The sequence below is a fragment of the Caretta caretta genome, chromosome 3 (genome assembly GCF_965140235.1).
Source record: "Caretta caretta isolate rCarCar2 chromosome 3, rCarCar1.hap1, whole genome shotgun sequence".
NCBI lineage: Eukaryota > Metazoa > Chordata > Testudines > Cheloniidae > Caretta > Caretta caretta.
This window is the reverse complement of record NC_134208.1, coordinates 18,719,588-18,741,398: the sequence shown is the minus strand read 5'-3', so window position 1 is coordinate 18,741,398 and position 21,811 is coordinate 18,719,588. Positions and strand designations below refer to the sequence as shown.

The 21,811-nt window shown below is 42.6% G+C and overlaps 1 protein-coding gene across 3 annotated transcripts in view; it reads right to left on the bottom strand.

Moving 5' to 3' along the window:
• The window catches only part of ATAD2B (ATPase family AAA domain containing 2B), a 175,978-nt gene extending 154,398 nt beyond the window's left edge, over positions 1-21,580 (bottom strand). For all 3 annotated transcript variants that reach the window (XM_048845622.2, XM_048845620.2, XM_048845621.2), the window contains exon 1: positions 21,232-21,580. In XM_048845622.2, the coding sequence (XP_048701579.2) occupies positions 21,232-21,378 (147 nt within the window). In that variant the 5' untranslated portion in view covers positions 21,379-21,580. The remainder of the gene's footprint in view (positions 1-21,231) is intronic.
• Positions 21,581-21,811: the final 231 nt, after the last annotated feature.

Here is a 21,811-nt window from a genome sequence, read left to right as displayed (position 1 = left end):
ACAGCATAAAGGATTAGTAGAAGGAATACTTTTAAACACCATACTATGTAGAAATTACTAGTAACCACATTGATCCATGAGGAAAAAGCAGACAAGGGAGATAGCTAGACATCTTAACACACCCAAAAACAAGTGACACACACTATTTCTAGCCAACCAAAAACATCCCTTCTTCAGCGGGAATTGTTCATAATCATACAAAAAATGTAAACATTAAAAAAAATGCAAAAACACCCAGTAGATTTCAGTGAAACATCTTTTCCCACCAAAGAAATTACTCAAAGTTAAAGATACATCCATCCATCCTAGGTACTGTGTACTATCTTTCTAGAGGATGGATTAACTACAGTGATGGCAAAATTCCTTCTATCATTGTCGCAAGTTTCTACACCATAGTACTACAGAAGCACGGTTGCAGACAATAGACAAACCCCACATTCTTTAGGGTAGAAAGCTGTCAGGTAAACTTTTCAAGACTTGTCCCTTCTTCAAAGAAAACTGGCTGTGGGTTTCAGCAAAATATATGTCATCTTTTATTAGGTCTACTATCGTAAAAATCCACTGATTTGCCATAATGAAATTATGTATATATTATTCATAATGCTCATAGTTAAAGTGTAGTGGAAGAGACATATTGTCATGGAGAATAGAAAACTATATATATGTCCTGATACAGTATGACGCTTGTAGCAAAGTTAAGCTAAGAATTCAACTAAAGAATGCTGATTGTCTGACAGAAGAAGAGGAGTCCAATGTAGAGGCTGAGCCACGTTCACGTTCCACTATGAAGACAAAAATGACACCCAAACTGCATCAAGTGTAAGCTAGTCACACGATTGACAGAAACAGCACATGAACATGGGCAACTGCTGACCCTTTCATGGCAGAAATGAAATATCTATGCAGAAAATGCAACACCATTGTAAGATATAAAACAGATGATGACGATGGAAGTGGAAGCCAACAGGAGACAAATGAAAGTAGGTGATGAGAACATAAAGAGGTAGGTGGCATGTAGAGCCTACCTGACACTTCAAGAATGGAATCTGGTTTTGGATCACCATAAAAAGATCAGAAAATAGAACGAAGGGCAGAGGTAGATGAGAATACTAAGACCTAGCAAGAACCAGAAGGAGCATATTCAATTGATGGTGCCTCTATATTATTAAGAAGCGTACCTAAACGTTTTGCATATTGTTATTTTTCCTTTTCTTTGCAGAAAGTCAAATCATCACACAACCATTGGTTATCACCACTTGGACTTTGCACTTCTATTGCATATATCTAAAGTGCTCTCAAAGCACTTTACAAGCATTAATAGGCTTAGCCTCAACACCACGGAGAAATGCTCAAAGACTGCAGGCGATAACTTACTCATCATAATTAACAATACAGCCAGAAGAAAACAAGAAGCAACTTCAGAGACCTGCATAGGAAATGACTGTACAGGTAACACTAGAGAGTCTTCCAGTGCAGAAGGCAAATTAAAGAAGAAATAATCAAGACGGTGGGAATGGGGAATTTGGAATCACACAGTAGCAGTCTTGGGGCATGTTTACACTTACCTCCAGAGTGATCGATCCAGCGGGGGTCGATTTATCGCATCTAGTGAAGACGTGATAAATCGACTACCGAGCGCTCTCCCGTCAACTCCGGTACTCCACCGGAGAAAGAAGCGCAGGTGGAGTCGACGGGGGAGTGTCAGCAGTTAACCTACTGCAGTGAAGACACCATGGTAAGTAGCTCTAAGTACGTGAACTTCAGCTACATTATTCACGTAGCTGAAGTTGCGTAACTTAGATCGATCGCCCTACCACGCCCCAGCGTAGACCAGGTCTTAATGTGGAGATTACACAGCTTCCATTGCAACAACAAGACACCCAATGTCCTAGGTAGCAGCACTACTAGGAATGTCAGGAAATGTTTAAACTTGGAACAAAGTAGAATTTTACTCATACAAAAACTGATTATGCATCTCCAATTTTCCCATCAGGCTTTTTGGGTTGCCTAACTGGAATGACAAACTGCAATTACCCAAGGGTAAAACAATTAAGAAACATGTATTTTGGTGGAGGGTGTGGCAGGTGGAGTTTTGTTACACCTACAAAGGGAGAGAAACTATTACAGTATTAGGCAACTGGCTAAGATGCAGCCCCATAAATGTCATATTGTAAGATCTTCTCTACATTTACAAAAAAACATACATTTTCACCCATTTTCCATGCCATATGTTAATTAACTCATGTTAAAATCCCAATTTGAACACTTGTTAGATAAAGTAACCCTGCGGGGGAGCCTAGCAAACATGTAAAATTGCAACTGCCTTGTCTTCACAGATTGGCTTTTTGCAGATCTAACGCCTTATAATTTTTTTTTAAGTAATCATCCCTTAAGAACACAAGAATGACCATACTGAGTTAGACCAAAGGTCCATCCAGCCCAGGATCCTGTCTACTGACAGTGGCCAATGCCAGGTGCCCCAGAGGGAGTAAACCTAATAGGTAATGAAAAGAGTCCATGCAACTTGCAGGGATTTCACTCTAGTCACTGTACCTTTCAATTTCTGTTCTTAACCAACAATGTGGAATCAAATTTTAAAACTTTAAAATAAAGCAGTGGTTTTGGATCCCAAAATCCTATTAAAATTCAGATAAATCGGTACTAGAGCTCTCCCAAACATTAAATGGACAGCAAGGTCTATACCTTGAATCCACTGAACACTCACGAAATTATAGTCCTATACCATAGCATGTACAGATGTGACTGTAGGTTATGTGAACAGCCAAAGGTGTGTTCTGGGCAATTACTGAAGTGCACCACTAATGCAAGTCAATCTTAATGAACACTTCCTTTCTGAAATGCCAGGAGTCTCTCTGTGCAACAGAGAAGCAGAGTTGCAAGTGAAGTTGCAGCACTTGTTTGAAACTAGCCTGAGTGGTACAGGAGAACAAACCTGAGTAAAGAAGAAAAAGACTGCAATACTGCCTAAAGCCATTTGATAACTTGCTGGAAACTTAATACCACACCATTATTAAAAACAAAGCAGGTTTTTGCTTAAACATAGGCTACAGTAACTTTTAATTATTATTACTTCTAGAGTATTAATTCTTAACCTGTTTTGTGAAAGCTACAAAATACTAGCACCTAACATTCAATCACTCAAACCCACTCCAAATACGAAAAGCACCAAATTAGATTTGGTGCAAGAGATGTTGCAGTCTATGCAACATTTTTCACCGTGAAACCCTGAAAGCTAGCACAAGGAAAAGACCTAAATTATTTTGATTCCACACACAGTAATCTGAAGCGTTGGGTCCAGGTCCAGTGGGAAAACAACAGGACCCTTTCAAGCTCAGGTGGAGTGAGCTCTCCTCCTCCTACCCATGGGGCCGAGCAGGAGGAAGAGAGCCGACCTCAGGGGCAGGAGGAGGTGGCAGTGACTCAGGTTCAGGTGGAAGAGTAGAGTCAGAAAAATGATTCAACCCTCACAGGCTCAGATTGGATGGGCGTGGGTCCAGGTCAGACCTAAAAATTAGACCCGAGCAGATCTCTACGGCCACTAAAGAAACAAGCACTGAGATGGGCTCAAGCTTCAAAATTAAGTCAGCACTGAAACAGCTGTGCAGGCACTAATGCAATGAACAGCCTTAAGACTACTATGAAACTGTGGCAGTGGAGCTGGTATCTCGTGCTGATAGCAATGCTGTCACCAGAGTGCAGAGAACACCCACTAAAATATCTTGGTAGTGCCAGTGTGTTGGCTGAAACAATATCGAGGCAACACAGTAGCAGGAACAAAAACTCTGTTCCAAAGCAAAATACTATTAAAATAAACCATGAAATGGTTTGGTTCCAAACCAAAATACCATGAAAATAAACAAGTTCTAAAGTGCATGGAAGCTCATGAGGCCTGAAAAATTTTGCACAACCATACTGGACCTGAGAAGAGGAGAGAAGAGGATACTGAACCTCACTGTGATCCAAAAGAGCTAGAACAATAAAGCAGTCTCCTCCAGGAAGCTCCTTTACCAACTGAATGTAAGGAACTGACTAAAGTTTGGAAGGTGCCATTTACATACTCTTTAAGAGGAGCACAACGGTCATGCTCTTCACTACTACTGTTGTGCTCAAGAATAAAAACAAAACTTCACAGCTAAGGGAGTTCGGTTAGTCTCATACTAAGGAGCAAAGAGCCAACAATGAGAGTCACAGGTGGTGAGCCAAATTTTCTGCTAATCTAATGCCACTTAAATTAATGGACTAATGCCAGCAAAGAATCTAAGTGTGAGATATGATTGCAGGTTTATAATCCATTTACACTCCTTTTACTTGGATGGAGAAAGGGGAGAATGAAGGGAAACTGAACTTACACCTTTTAAAAAAATATATATAAATACACACATACACACTCACACATGTGTAGAAGAATGTTTCCTTTCCCACTCTATACTTTTAATCTACAATCACATCAAACACAAAATTCAACAAAACTGCTCACATGCAGTATTGTTATATTTTCAACTGTATCCTTTCCTTTCAATATTTTTAATTTCTCTTCTGGAGTTCTTCTATCCTGCAGAAAAACATATAGCAAGATCCAGAGGCTAGAAGTTTAAGATAGACAAATTCTGAGTAAAAATAAGGCACAAAACAACGAGGGCAATTAACCATTTGAACAATTTACCAAGAGTAGTGGTAGATTCTCCATCGCTGGGAATTTTTAAATCGAGACTGGATGTTTCTCTAAAGATATGATCTAGTTTAGGGGTTCTCAACAAATTTTTTGGTGGCCTCAACTCTTGCTGGTGGACACTCTGACAATTTTTCTGAAAATACTTAATTAACTTTAGGGGAAAATAAATAAATAAATATGCACATATACATGTCCAAATCATGGTAATTTATGTAGAGGTTGACTTTTCTGGCAGATTCAATAATAAAAATAACGTACAGTTGTCTCTGTTCTTTACTGGACCTAAACAGAATAGAAACACAAATAAGGTGCTTTGCACATTCTTGTCTTTTTTTCTTGTTGCTTCTTTTGCTTTTTGGTTGCTTTTTTTAAAGACTTGCTACTGCAAAAAGTAATCTTTGTATGTTTGTTAATATCACTTGGCTACAGCTGCTGTCTGGCTATCCAGAAGTAACCAGTGTTTCCACAGGTTTACTGATTGAGGAAAAAGAAAAGGAGTACTTGTGGCACCTTAGAGACTAACCAATTTATTTGAGCATGAGCTTTCGTGAGCTACAGCTCACTATGAAGTGAGCTGTAGCTCACGAAAGCTCATGCTCAAATAAATTGGTTAGTCTCTAAGGTGCCACAAGTACTCCTTTTCTTTTTGCGAATACAGACTAACACGGCTGTTCCTCTGAAACCTGTCATTATGATTGAGGAAAGTTGCTGATGCAGGACCAGCATATGCTTTCTCCATCAAAGAGGCCTCTGACACGTCTTCTGGTTGTTTCTGAAATCCACAAGCAACACCTTTGTTTTATCTGAACTGCACTTCAACCACAAAACAAATAGTTCCAATGTGATCTAGGCCTGGGCTTGAAAAAATTTACCATTCCCTGGTAAATACAAAGGATTATGAATTAACCTAGAAGGTCATCATCCACATGGATAATGAAGTCGTCAATGACGACAAGCCTTGACAATTCCAATCAAGTTGATAAGTAACTCAGTTCGCTTAGGAAATCAGAGGTGTAGAAGTAAAGCAACACTATAATTTAATCTCATGATTTTTATTAAGTGGGCACTCTCAATTCAATCTAATTTTGGAATAAGAGTTCTGATACATTTAGGCCATTTATACAATTTGGGAATTTCAGAAGAAGATTCCCATTAGTGCAACTATTGATTCAGCTGCACTGAAATTTGTATAAGTGGACACCCTGGTATAAAAACGGTTTCCATCATGATAAAACCAGCTCTCTCAATCATGTATTTTATGGAATAATATGCCACTCCATTCCCATGTCCTTAACCTGTGGCCACATCCAACACAATGATACTGTTCATATCATTTCAGCAAAACTTGATACAATAGAGTTTTCTACCTATTATTTTACTCCCTTCAACATCTATATGGTCTCCCTCTTCTACAATTCACCATCTTCAGCAACATATTCAATTTCAATATTTTTTAAATTAATTTCTTAACTGATTTCTTAACTACATAGTTTTAAAGGTGTCCAAATTATTTCAATTACTATTTTCTTGTTTCTCATTTTACAAACATCAAATTAACCTCCTGATATTTACTTGTATTAAACAACTAAATGTTATCAGGAAATTTGCTTTACCGACTGATACTCAAAAGTACCTCTACTTCTGCCTTTATATCTCCTTGAAAGAGATTTATGATTTGTAGATATTAACATTGCTCATGAGACCAATGTTTTTACTAACCTTAGAAAATCTGGGGTCAGTAACCACTGCTTATTTGTATATTCTGAACAGCAATGCAAACGTGCAAAGATGTCTCAGGGTATTGATGAACTGGGCTACTAAAGGATTTTTTTTTATTTAAGATAATTGTAACAAGTGGGGAAGAAAACAAAGAGGTGACCTGCTAAAGAATGTATCTTGTTTCTACCATATCAGGCAGGCCTGTTATGATGCCCTATTTAGAAGAAAATACTACTTGTTTTTTCTTGAGGGAGGAGGGATGTTCCACTAAATATTATATTATGTGGGCTCACTTTCTAAGCATTTTTATTCGTCAGACATAAAAAGATATACACTTTTTCCAAAAGAAAGTTCAGATCTATCTCTTTTGTATCTGTCCTTGTATACCAATACACTTTAATGACCTATTTGTTTTTTCTGCACCTAGCCTATTGAAACCATCTCAGCCAAAAAAGATACACAAATGCAAATCATTCTCAACTGATGAAGAGTTGGCTAGGAGTGCGGATTTAGGGGGGAAAACTATAACAAAAGTTCTGAATACCATTATCTTCTGGAAGATTAAAAACTTGCAGAGTTCTCCACCATGTTCATACATGTCCCCCCACCCCATCAGCAATTTGAGGTGGAAATCTGGATCTTCAATTTTACATGCTAGGAGAGAAGGAAAGAATTCAAGATTACTCTCTATCATCCACATTTCAGTCTGTTCTTCCTGTTCTGGGTTCAACCTATAACCTTTATAGGGAAGCATTAATAACCTGCTGGAATGGGACTCAAGAGACATGGGTTCAATTTCTAACTTTGAAGCCAATCTGCTGGGTGATCTTGGGCAAGTCATTTCCCTCCCTATACCTCAGTTTAAAAAATGGGGATAAGGATACTGACCTCCTTTGTACAGCACTTTTAGATCTACTAATGAAAGTGAAGTAAGTGCTAGGTATTATTAATTATGATCAACATTGTTATATTTGGGGTCAGACATTTTGACTGAGTCATGGAAAGGTTCCATAGCTTCCCTGAGCTGTTTTCTTGTTTTGTTTTTTGATTCTTGTATGGTTCCAGATCTTCGTTGTTAATTAAATCAATTTAGCCCTGGTCTACACTAGAACTTTAGGTCGAATTTAGCAGCATTAAATCGATGTAAACCTGCACCCGTCCACACAATGAAGCCCTTTATTTCGACTTAAAGGGCTCTTAAAATCGATTTCCTTACTCCACCCCTGACAAGCGGATTAGCGCTTAAATCGACGTTGCCGGCTCGAATTTGGGGTACTGTGGACACAATTCGATGGTATTGGCCTCCGGGAGCTATCCCAGAGTGCTCCATTATGACCGCTCTGGACAGCACTCTCAACTCAGATGCACTGGCCAGGTAGACAGGAAAAGAACCGCGAACTTTTAAATCTCATTTCCTGTTTGGCCAGCGTGGCAAGCTGCAGGTGACCATGCAGAGCTCATCAGCACAGGTGACCATGATGGAGTCCCAGAATCGCAAAAGAGCTCCAGCATGGACCGAACGGGAGGTACGGGATCTGATCGCTGTTTGGGGAGAGGAATCCGTGCTATCAGAACTCCGTTCCAGTTTTCGAAATGCCAAAACCTTTGTCAAAATCTCCCAGGGCATGAAGGACAGAGGCCATAACAAGGACCCGAAGCAGTGCCGCGTGAAACTGAAGGAGCTGAGGCAAGCCTACCAGAAAACCAGAGAGGCGAACGGCCGCTCCGGGTCAGAGCCCCAAACATGCCGCTTCTATGATGAGCTGCATGTCATTTTAGGGGGTTCAGCCACCACTACCCCAGCCGTGTTGTTTGACTCCTTCAATGGAGATGAAAGCAATACGGAAGCAGGTTTTGGGGATGAAGATGATGATGATGATGAGGTTGTAGATAGCTCACAGCAAGCAAGCGGAGTAACCAGTTTTCCCGACAGCCAGGAACTGTTTCTCACCCTGGACCTGAAGCCAGTACCCCCCGAACCCACCCAAGGCTGCCTCCTGGACCCAGCAGGCGGAGAAGGGACCTCTGGTGAGTGTACCTTTTAAAATACTATACATGGTTTAAAAGCAAGCATGTGAAAGGATTACTTTGCCCTGGCATTTGCGGTTCTCCTAGATGTAGTCCTAAAGCCTTTGCAAAAGGTTTCTGGGGAGGGCAGCCTTATTGCGTCCTTCATGGTAGGACACTTTACCACTCCAGGCCAGTAACGCGTACTCGGGAATCATTGTAGAACAAAGCATTGCAGTGTATGTTTGCTGGCATTCAAACAACATCCGTTCTTTATCTCTCTGTGTTATCCTCAGGAGAGAGAGATATCATTCATGGTCACCTGGTTGAAATAGAGTGCTTTTCTTCAGGGGACACTCAGAGGAGCCCATTCCTGCTGGGCTGTTTGCCTGTGGCTAAACAGAAATGTTCCCCACTGTTAGCCACAGGGAGGGGGGAAGGTTGAGGGGGTAGCCACGCGGTGGGGGGAGGCAAAATGCGACCTTGTAACGAAAGCACATGTGCTATGTATGTAATGTTAACAGCAAGGATTACCCTGAAAGAGTGTAGCCACTGTGTAGCCTCCGGCCAACCAGCCACTCCACCACAGAGGATTGCCCAAAAAAAAGAAGGCTGTCATTCAATAAATTTTAAAGTTGTAAACTTTTAAAGTGCTGTGCTTAAAGTGCTGTGTGGCATTTTCCTTCCCTCCTCCACCACCCCTCCCGGGCTACCTTGGTAGTCATCCCCCTATTTGTGTGATGAATGAATAAAGAATGCATGAATGTGAAGCAACAATGACTTTATTGCCTCTGCAAGCGGTGATTGAAGGGAGGAGGGGCGGGTGGTTAGCTTACAGGGAAGTAGAGTGAACCAAGGGGCGGGGGGTTTCATCAAGGAGAAACAAACAGAACTTTCACACCGTAGCCTGGCCAGTCATGAAACTGGTTTTCAAAGCTTCTCTGATGCGTACCACGCCCTCCTGTGCTCTTCTAACCGCCCTGGTGTCTGGCTGCGCGTAACCAGCAGCCAAGCGATTTGCCTCAACCTCCCACCCCGCCATAAACGTCTCCCCCTTACTCTCACAGATATTGTGGAGCACACAGCTAGCAGTAATAACAGTGGGAATATTGGTTTTGCTGAGGTCTAAGCGAGTCAGTAAACTGCGCCAGCGCGCCTTTAAACGTCCAAATGCACATTCTACCACCATTCTGCACTTGCTCAGCCTGTAGTTGAACAGCTCCTGACTACTGTCCAGGCTGCCTGTGTACAGCTTCATGAGCCATGGGCATTAAGGGGTAGGCTGGGTCCCCAAGGATACATATAGGCATTTCAACATCCCCAACAGTTATTTTCTGGTCTGGGAATAAAGTCCCTTCCTGCAGCTTTTGAAACAGACCAGAGTTCCTGAAGACGCGAGCGTCATGTACCTTTCCCGGCCATCCCACGTTGATGTTGGTGAAACATCCCTTGTGATCCACCAGAGCTTGCAGCACTATCAAAAAGTACCCCTTGCGGTTTATGTACTCGGCGGCTTGGTGCTCCGGTGCCAAGATAGGGATATGGGTTCCGTCTATGGCCCCACCACAGTTAGGGAATCCCATTGCAGCAAAGCCATCCACTATGACCTGCACATTTCCCAGGGTCACTACCCTTGATATCAGCAGATCTTTGATTGTGTGGGCTACTTGCATCACAGCAGCCCCCACAGTAGATTTGCCCACTCCAAATTGATTCCCAACTGACCGGAAGCTGTCTGGCGTTGCAAGCTTCCACAGGGCTATCGCCACTCGCTTCTCAACTGTGAGGGCTGCTCTCATCTTGGTATTCATGCACCTCAGGGCAGGGGAAAGCAAGTCACAAAGTTCCATGGAAGTGCCCTTACGCATGCGAAAGATTCGCAGCCACTGGGAATCGTCCCAGACCTGCAACACTATGCGGTCCCACCAGTCTGTGCTTGTTTCCCGAGCCCAGAATCGGCGTTCCACAGCATGAACCTGCCCCATTAGCACCATGATGCATGCATTGGCAGGGCCCATGCTTTCAGAGAAATCTGTGTCCATGTCCTGATCACTCACGTGACCGCGCTGACGTCGCCTCCTCGCCCGGTATCGCTTTGCCAGGTTCTGGTGCTGCATATACTGCTGGATAATGCGTGTGGTGTTTAATGTGCTCCTAATTGCCAAAGTGAGCTGAGCGGCCTCCATGCTTGCCTTGGTATGGCGTCCGCACAGAAAAAAGGCGCGGAACGATTGTCTGCCGTTGCTCCGACGGAGGGAGGGGCGACTGACGACACGGCTTACAGGGTTGGCTTCAGGGAGCTAAAATCAACAAAGGGGGTGTCTTTACATCAAGGAGTATTTCAGGCAGGACTTCACGGAGGGTTCCAACAAGAAATGGTGCACCTAAGTTATTGTTCTTATTGGAACAAGGAGGTTAGCCTGGCCTCTGATTAATACATGGCTAGATTTACCTCGCTGCACCTTCTCTGTGAGTGACTGCAGTGTGACCTAGAGGAATGAGTCCCCTAGACAGGGGAGGAGGCAAATGAGTACAAAACAAATCTGGTCTATTTCTTGTTTTGATCCACTCCATCTATCTTTTACATCTTTGGCTGGCAGCAGACGGCGCAGAAGGACTGCATGCCATCCACATCTCATGGCTGCTCGGCAGAAGATGGTACAGTACGACTGCTAGCCATCCTCATCTCTTGCCTGCCCGGCAGAAGATGGTACAGTACGACTGCTAGCAATCCGTATCGCCTGCCTGCTCACCATAAGATGGTTCAATAGGACTGACTGCAGGACTAAAGAGAATGACCTGGTCAAGTCACTCTAAATTAAGTCCCTGCGCCCATGTCTGTCCAGGCGCTCCCAGCCGACGTGGCCAGGAGCACCTCGGACATGACGATGACGGCTACCTGTCGTATTGCACCGTCTGCTGCCACAAGGCAAGGGGTTGCTGCTACTGTGTAGCAAAGCCGTACCGCGTCTGCCAGCACCCAGGAGACATAGGGTGACGGTTACCTGAGTGGGCTCCATGCTTGCCGTGGTATGGCGTCTGCACAGGTAACTCAGGAAAAAAGGCGCGAAACGATTGTCTGCCCTTGCTTTCACGGAGGGAGGGAGGGAACGGGGGCCTGACAATATGTACCCAGAACCACCCGCGACAATGTTTTAGCCCCATCAGGCATTGGGATCTCAACCCAGAATTCCAATGGGCAGCGGAGACTGCGGGAACTGTGGGATAGCTATCCACAGTGCAACGCTCCAGAAGTCGACTCTAGCCTCGGTACTGTGGAAGCACTCCGCCGAGTTAATGCACTTAATGCACTTAGAGCATTTTCTGTGTGGACACACACACTCAAATATATAAAACCGATTTCTAAAAAACCGACTTCTATAAATTCGACCTTATTCCGTAGTGTAGACATACCCTTAGATTTCCCGAGACTGACAATAGTGTCATCCTCCTGTAATTTGTCAAATTCCTTCAAAACCTCTTTCAATTGCTTTTGTAAATTTAGTGCTTTCTTTTACAGTCTTTTGTAAAATGCTTTCACTTAAGTACTCTTCATGCTCGGTGCAAATTTAATCATATTTATAGTAGTTGGAAGAAAATAGAGCAACACAGCCTTACTAAAAATTCCATCAAGTGTCACTGGAGAACTAAAGCATAAAGCCTGCTTTTTCCATTCAACCAACCATGAAGGCTGATCATGGATCCCAAATTATTTTTGATCTTCCTCCATGTGCTTGAGGACTGTGTTATGGGTTGCTTCTTTCTCAGAAGCATGCTGAACCACTTATGAGTCAGAAGTTTACGATGTTTGCACCTGAGCTCTCCTCTTTTTCATTTTAATTTGGTTGTCTGAGGAAAACCACAAAGAACTCTCCCTTGTCATAATTGTCCCTGAATATTTGGATGACACATTTAGCTACTTGGACATAATAAATATTCTGTGGTTTTCTTTTCCCACACAGACTCAATAGCATTACATAGGAATAATGACTGCATGTATACATGCAGTCCTTACTTTTCAATTACTTCATATTCACCCATCTATCCTGCATCAGTGTCAATGATTATTTTAATTCTTTAAATTTTCCTCTGTTTCTTTATTTAAAGCATCTATTAGCAAGCTTAAATTTGTCTGGAGAAGTACATTTGTGATAAGAAAAGGAGTACTTGTGGCACCTTAGAGACTAACAAATTTATTTGAGCATAAGCTTTCGTGAGCTACAGCTCACTTCATCGGATGCATTCAGTGGACATTCCTGAATGCATCTGTTGAAGTGAGCTGTAACTCACGAAAGCTTATGCTCAAATAAATTTGTTAGTCTCTAAGGTGCCACAAGTACTCCTTTTCTTTTTGCAAATACAGACTAACACGGCTGCTACTCTGAAACCCATATTTGTGATGAGTGCTTCAATCGTTTATTTAAATTGCTCGCTTTGTGTTAGGTTGAAAGGTGATATTTATTGCATAAAAAAGACTGACTTTATTACCGAAGTCTTTACTTTCAATCGTTTGTATGCCATAGTCACAGACAAATTGTTCGGTTTTTTGGATGTCGAAGAACAGAAAACATTCCTGATGTTGAACAGCTGCTGGACAGCCTTGGAACTGACTTACATAATGATTGATGCTATGTTTCAATGGTGACTATGGCATCAGAAATACCTTACTTGCAGAATCATCAAAACTTTTTCAATGTTTTGCTCTTCTGCTTCAATAACCAATCTTTAATTTAGTTGCACATTTGATAAATCTGAAGAAGCCTATTTTCTGAACTTTAAAAGAAGCATGAATCCTTTCCCACTCACTACTTCATTCTTGACATATTGACTCAATACATATTGAGTTCATGTATTAATTTAAATTTTAAAAAAGGGTGCATAATATATATCATTTGTAAAAGTTCTTTCAGATTTATGATGTAAGATGCTGTAGAAATATCATATAAGGTAGACAGCCAAATTTCTTCCTCTCTACTGCTATTGAAACAGCAATGTGTTTGTTGTACGTATTTTAAGTTAGGTCAAGAAACCCTAAAGTGTATGGCTAGGCACTCCTCTTAGCACTTCTATAAATCTAATTAAATAAATAAGCAAAATTATTTGGGTGAAAATCACTGAGCAGGAGGATCGGAGGAATGCTGGGACCTGAAACGTCCATCGCAGTTGGACAGCGACCAGTGGGGCTGCGGGAATTGAGACACCGAGGAGCAAAAGACCTTCCAAAAGTAATGAGGAAGCACATTAACGTGACAAGACCAGGACCAGGAGACCAGGAAAGTGAGTCAAAGGAAAAGGGAGAGCAAAACAAGAAGCCAGCAAACCAGGGAGAAAATAGCAAAGAAAAAAGGATAGAGAAATATACCTGGAAAGATACATAAGCTCATGGTCCTCTCTCTCTGCTCTAGAAGTGGTGTGAGGGCTTTTACTGCCCAAACTGGGAGTGATATATTTGTAAAAAAATATATCACACACTGAAATGACCAGGTCATAGCTACAACCAGAGTAACAGAAGACTAAAGGTCATCCACGCCTAGGTACTGGAAAAGAGCTTTATAAAAATTGATACAGTAATAAATTCAATTACTGGGCTGAACATCAACAGTTTATCAGTACACAGCCGTTCAGGGCAGAAAGTACAGAACAATATACCACACCCAACTGAAAGTACAGGGGGAACTGCGTGATCAGAACGTAATTACTTGAGCTAATTACCTTGCAGAACCCCAAGCTAAACACAATTCTGGGAAAAAATACCATGGGATCTTTAATGAAAAGTGTCTGTGACCTGTTTTAAGACTCATCTGAAAGATGGCAGCTCCATAAGCAGCCTCCATTAATGCTACACTGGGATACTGGTTTAGTACTTAGAGGAAAGAGCACAACTTACTATATCATCAACACCATTTCCCGAAAGTTATTTGGAGGTCTTATTCACATATTAATTAGGTCTTATCCTGCTTCACTTCTGAGTTCCAAGGAGGTCAAAATCCAGAATAGTATGACTGCAGAATATGACCAGCAGTTTCAAGCAAAATGTGTAATTATTTTTCTATATGAAAATTAGCCATTAGTATGTGACCCAATTCAATTCCCAGATTATCATAAGCAAAATGATTTGGTAGACTGCTTTTGAAAAACTCTATCCCTACATATCCATTTGGGCACATTAAGTGATATAATGTCAAACAGGCTTTATGTATACTAGAATATTGGCAGGAAGTTGACCACTTGGAACAACTGCTCCATTTCCCACTATGCACAGATGTGTGAACACAGTACAGTACTAAGGAACAAATTACATGATTTATTCCTGAATTTCTCATGCCAGGTCTCAAAGTAAGGAACACTACTAAAACAAGAAGAAAAAAAAAAAACTAGCTTTCGTTAAAAAGATGGGTTTCCTCAAGAATCTGCCTTTAACCGAAATCTTTTTTATAACTTCATAAGGATTATGCAAGTTTTAGCTGAAATACTCCCATTAGCGTTACTAAAACCAGTAAAACGAAGACTAAACTCAGATTTGAAAATACAGGAGCATCTTTAGGAAGGATATTTTTCTTTAAAGAACTTTTAAACAGAAGTGCAAAGCAGTATCATTTTCTTTTTCCTACGTGACCCGAGATCACTGAATTTTCCAATGTTTTTATTTCAAATACATAGAATAGCCATTAAGAGTCTTAGGCACTGTCAAAAAGGTAACCATCAAAAGGAAATTCCAAACCAACAAGTCCTTACAACTTGTAAAAACAGAACGTCAAGTGAAAAAGGAAAGACAATAATACTCATTAACCCGCATCAAGCGTTTTTCAAAACAAAAATGTTATGTCTTTTGCTATTCTGTTTGAAAGGAAAAAATACTTCTTTAATTTTTACAAATTTGTACACAAGTTTTAAAACTAATATTTTAAAATTAAAACAAAAACATGTCAAAAATATTTGAATGTGTTTCAACTGTTGACCATTAAAGAGTAGCCATGACTATATACCCTGCAGAATAATCTGTAAAGGTATATTCTCACACCTTTAATGTGGAAAGAATTATTTCAATTAATTTTTATACATTTAGAAATTTGAATCCAGAGATATATATTAATTGTTACAATGAATCATAAAAATGCTGTATAGTGCTTATGTTCCATGTAACTACAGTGCTTTATGTCAATCCCCAGTTCTGTCTGTGCTCCTATTAGCAATTAAGTACAACGGAGAGCTCTATGTTGCTACTGAATAATGTTGGCAGTCCTACTTTTAGCTAGGAACTTGTATTACAGTAATCAGAGTGCCCCTCAAGTAGCTCTTAAAGTACTTTTAATGCTGCCTTGCCTAATTAAATTAGGTTAATCTTATCTAAATTTCTAAAATGTCTAACCAATACAGTGGCATTATTAAAAAACTACAATAATATTAGTTGAGAAATAAATACATGGCTTTTAGTTTTTTGCAACTGCGTTAAAGAATCTCCTCTCAATACTGTGGAGTAAGTTAATGTCAATGTCTAATTAAACCCAATCGTTGCAATCACAATTCCTATATCAGTATCTTAAAGATATCCAAAAATGGTTTTGTAAATTAACAATAGGAACGCAAACACTTGCATGTATTTTATGGTTAAAAAAATGTTTACTTAAAACGTTTTTTAACAGTTTGAGTGAGGTTCAAAATTGAAGTTCATAAACCTACTTTCATAAAATTATCATTTTGAAAAGTTAGCTGTGATAAGTCTGATAAATTTTGTTCCTGTCAGAATATTTTAATATCAAGCATAAAACACTTGCAAGTCAAATTTTAATAGTAAAATGATAATTCTGTAATTACATAAAAGGCAACCAAACCTCCCATTACTCATAAATTTGTTTTTAAACAAATTAAGTTTAAAAACAATACACCTCACTTCCTCCTCTTTACATTCAAATGTACTAAATACTGCCATTCCATTTCAGAGAATAAAAATCTGATTCCTTGATCTATTAAGCGAGTTGACTTTCTTAATATTTGATCAATACACAGCACATGTGATTTAGTTGGGAATTGGTCCTGCTTTGAGCAAGGGGTTGGACTAGATGACCTCCTGAGGTTCCTTCCAACCCTGATAGTCTATGATTATATCTGTCTTTGAATCTACCAAATAAATCACCTGAAACACGTTACTCAACATAATACTAACATGTAATATGTTAGACATTTAAATCTCATATATTCCTTTCCCCTACGTTTGGGTCTTTTCAAGTGTAGCGTCACAAATGTGTGCATATAACTTAATATATTCGAAAATGCCAAGAAAAACCACAAAAGGCGGGGTGAGAGGGGAAAGACATGGAAGAGCAACAAAACAGATAGGTACACCTTATAGCCCTGCATTTATTGTATCAGGTATGGCCAACATTTTTACAGCATATTGTTGGCTCAATTTTAATCCATGGTATGGATCACAAAAATAAATAATAATCATCATCATCTTAGCAATGCTCCCTGACTGGTATTTGCAAACGTATTCAAGAAACAGCATTCCACGGGGATCTCAAGTCAATACTCTTGTGGAAGTAAACTCAGGGTCACAAAGATACAGACAACATTTTTGATTTGTAGAGTGCCTGCAGTCTGCTGCAACCTTTATCTTCCCATTCACCAGACCACCAGTAGAGCAGGGGTTCTCAGATCACATATCTATGGTAGGCTTTAAAGAGACATCATTAAAACGAACTTGAGAAGTAAATGAAACAATTGCCTCCAAACCCACATACATGACATGCCAATCCACCCATGTCACCCCAACACTGCAGCTACAACACTGTCTCATAACAGTAAATTTATAAATCATGGGTTGGGGTGGGTTTTTTTAATTTCAGCTATTTTTTCTATATAAATATTGCTGTTTAACTGCCATATTGATTTTGGAACATTTTAAATCACAGAAAATTGTTAGATATTTTTAACATTATTTCACTGAGATCTGAGAGCCTACTAACATAAGAATAACCACACTGGGTCAAGACCAATGTTACATCTAGCCTAGTATCTCATCTTTCTACAGTGGCCAGTGCCAGATGATTCAAAGGGAATGAACAGAACAGAGCAATCATCATGTGATCCATCCCGATGTCCAGTCCCACCATCTGCCTGTCAGAGGCTTCAGGGACCCCCAGAGCATGGGGTGGCATCTCTGACAATCTTGCCAAATAGCCATTGACGCACCTATCCTCCATGAACATACCTAATTCTTTTTTTTAACTCAGTTACACTTTCGGCCTTCACAACAATCCTTGGCAACAAGTTCCACAAATTGACTGTATATTTAGATGAAGTAGCACTTTCTTTTGTTTGTTTGTTTTAAACCTGCTGACTACTAATTTCATTGGGTGACCCCTGGTTTTTGTGTTATGTGAAGGGGTAAATAACACTTCCTTATTCACTTTCGCCACACCATTTGTGATTTTACAGCTCTCTGTCATATCTCCCCCCCTTAGTCATCTCTTTTCCAAGCTGAACAGTCCCAGTTTTTTTAATCTCTCCTAACACGGAAGCTGTTCCATATTCCTAATCACGTTTGTTGTACTTCATTATCAATCTCTTAGACCTTAACATTAACAACAGCTTCCCATACTTAAAGCTACAGTATGAAATGCATACTGAAAGTGAAAATATGTATGCACTAAAAATCTGAAAAGGAAGAAGGGCAAAAGCTTCTAATAAGTTCCGCTAGCTTTTGGCTTATGTTTTTCTAAAGAAAAAAGACCAACACCAACAGTGAATACTTGGAGTATGCCTGACAATGTAAGAGTGCTCCAATGTATTCCAAAACAAATCCATTAGGTCATGCAAAGATACACACTTGCCTTTAGAAACACTTGATTTGTGTAAGTATCTTGGTATGGATATAATGATTTTCAGGACAATTTTACTTACCCCTTTCCCTCACTCCATAACAAGAAAAATCATTTGGATGTGCATTTTAAATCAATAGAAAGGAACACAACAAGTCCCTGGAAAAATCATGGAGCAGATCCTCAAGGAATCCATATTGAAGCACTTGGAAGAGAGGAAGGTGATCAGGAACGGTCAATATGGACTCACCAAGGGCAAGTCATGCCTGACCAACCTGATTGCCTTCTATGATGAAATAACTGGCTCGTTGAACATGGGGAAAAGCTGTGGACGTGATATACCTTGACTTTAGCAAAGCTTTTGATACGGTCTCCCAGAGTATTCTTGCCAGCAAGTTAAAAAAAATATGGATTGGATGAATGGACTATAAGGTGGATAGAAAGCAGTCTAGATCGTTGGGCTCAATGGGTAGTGATCAATGGCTCGATGTCTAGTTGGCAGCCGGTATCAAGCGGAGTGCCCCAGGGGTCTGTCCTGGGGCCAGTTTTGTTCAACATCTTCATTAATGACCTGGATGGTGGGATGGATTGCACTCTCAGCACATTCGCAGATGACACTAAGCTGGGGGGAGAGGTAGATATGCTGGAGGGTAGGGATAAGGTCCACAGTGACCTAGACAAATTGGAGGATTGGGCTGATGAGGTTCAACAAGGACAAGTGCAGAGTCCTGCACTTAGGACGGAAGAATCCCATGCACTGCTACAGGCTGGGGACCGACTGACGAAGCGGCAGTTCTGCAGACAAGGACCTGGGAATTAAAGTGAACGAGAAGCTGGATATGAGTCAACAGTGTGCCCTTGTTGCCAAGATTTGTTAGGCTACATTAGTAGGAGCATTGCCAGCAGATCACGGGAAGTGATTATTCCCCTCTATTCAGCACTGGTGTGGCCACATCTGGAGTACTGCATCCAATTTTGGGCCCCCATTATAGTGTGGGCAAACTGGAGAGAGTCCAGCAGAAGGTAACAAAAATGATTAGGGTGCTGGGGCACATGACTTATGAGGAGAGGCTGAGGGAACTGGGCTTATTTAGTTTGCAGAAGGGGATTTGATAGCAGCCTTCAACTACCTGAAAGGGGGGTTCCAAAGAGGATGAGGTAGGCTGTTCTCAGTGGTGACAAATGACAGAACAAGGAGCAATGGTCTTAAGTTGCAGTGGGGGAGGTCTCGGCTGGATATTAGGAAAATCTATTTCACTAGGAGGGTGGTGAAGCACTGGAATGGGTTACCTAGGGAAGTAGTGGAATCTCCATCCTTAGAGGTTTTTAAGGCTTGACAAAGCCCTGGCTGGGATCAGTTAGTTGGGGTTGATCCTGCTTTGAGCAAGGGGTTGGAGTAGATGACCTCCTGAGGTCTCTTCCAACGCTAATCTTCTATGATTCTATGATCTTAGTGCTTAGCAGCAGTACACTCCTCTACACAGCAAGCCAGAGAGGGTTAAGCCAAACTTTGGCTCACGCAGTACACCAGGCCCAAGGGACCGGCATACTGGAATGTGTGTGAGAAGCTTTACCAGCCATAACGCAGAAAAGAAACAGAGAGCAGAAACTGAAGAGAAAAATCAGACAGAGGGGAAAAAAAGAAGGAAATTAAGAAGAAACAGGAGAGGACTGAAAAAGTACATACGGTTTACAGCTGACACCTAGTCAATAGTGTTCTCTAGTGTCTGTAAACAAAGGGAGGGGGAAAGGGTTTTTAACTTCTCTGGCTGCTATTTCTTTTTTTCTACTTGTCTGTCTATCTCTTCCTCTTTAGCAGTGAATGGGATGTGGTCCCTTGGTGCATGACTGTCAAACATTTTGACCCTCAGCAGTGTCACTCCTGTATTCATTCAGCCCTAAGTCTTTCTAGATACATTGAGTGCAGGGGCAACCTACAGTGTTTTATGTTTAGAATATGGTTTTCAGATCAGAGCACAATAACCACCAGCAGAAAAGTTGTAATGCAATCAATTTTCTTCCTATCACACAAGGAGCCCCCTCTAATAAATGTTGACAAGGAGAAGCATGTATCTGTTGTCAGCAAATCTTTCCAGAAAGGGTGGAGACAAGCCTCCTGAAATCGGCAGCAGATCTCAATTACAATCTACAAAATGCTAGTTTCATACATTAGGCGGTTGGATTCAGCTGTGAGTAGACCATACAATCAAAGCTCTGATTATAAATCATGTTGGGAAAACAACTAATTAAGCAAACAGGCAAAATTATCGTTTTCCCTTGCTTTTCAAGGGAGGGATTAGAACACAGGAGACAGGTTCAAAGCAGGGCTGTCAAGGCTGATGCAGTCAGCGGTCGTAGGTGAGTTGGGGTCAATATGTAAGTTACTGGAGCCGCAGCTCCAAACTTTTGTTTCTTGTTGTCTCTCCAGTGCAGTGCCAGGCGCAGCCAGAGAGGGAGCTTTGCTCCGCTCCTACCTCCCCGGTCCCCTGCCGGGCACAGCAGCAGCTTGTCCGCTCCCCTCTCGCACACAGATGTAGCTAGCCAGCGGCACGAGAACTTTTGTCCCTCTGCTCCCAAGTCTCCCATCACCCCCCCCCCACGAGCTGTAACCCCTGTCCCCCAACGCTGGCCCCACACACATCCGCCCTCCAGCCCCCTTATTCACCCCCTGGCGCCGCCGGCCCTCTCCCCAGCGGCATCCCCAGCTCAGCTGAGCACACCGGAAAGTAGCCCAGCGCCACCCCTCGGCCCCCCGCAAATCCCAGCCCCGCTCGCCCTCACCGCCCCACCCCCGCACTGCCGAGGGGGGGGCGGATCCCCTCGCCCCTGCCGCCGGCTCCCCAGTCACTCCCCCACCCCGGGCAGAGACAGCCGCGCCGGTGCCCCCCGCCCCGTCTGCCCAGCCCTGCCTCTACCCCCTCCCCCGCCGGCCCCGACAGAGGCAGCAGCGGTGCCCTCCCAGCCCTTCTCCGGCCCCCGCGCTTCCCTCACCCGGGCCGCCGCCGCCTCCTCTAGCCCGGCCTTGGTGCCTCTCTTGGAGGAGCGGGTCCGGGACGAGATGAAATGGCTGCCGGCTCCGGCCGCGGCGGCCGCCGCTTTGCCCAGGGGGCGCAGGGAGCTCTTCCTGGTGTTCACCATGGCCCCGGCGAAGGCGGGCGCGGGGAGCCGCCGCCGCGGAGGGAGGGCTGCGGGGCGCCTCCTCCCGGGGAGCGGGGCGGCTGGGCAGAGAGACACACCGAGCTCGCCGAGTTCGCCGCCGTCTTCTCGGCTCAGTCACCCACTAACTGGCCGCCATTACTCTCCCTCTCCCTTTCTCTGCTCGGTCTCCGCGAGGCCGCTGGCGGCCGCTTGGGGGCGCTGTGCCGCTGCGCAAGCCCGGCGGCCCCTGCTGGGTACTCTCTAGCACGGCGCCGCGCGCTCTATGGGCCCTGCTCTGCGTGCGGCAGGGGGAGGGGAGGAGAGTGGCTGGCTCAGAGTCAGCCCTAGTGCCCAGAGCTCCCCTGAGGGCGGGGGCTGTGCGTGCCTGCAGCCAAAGGGTGGGGGAGGGGGGATTCTAGCTGCCTGCTGCCAT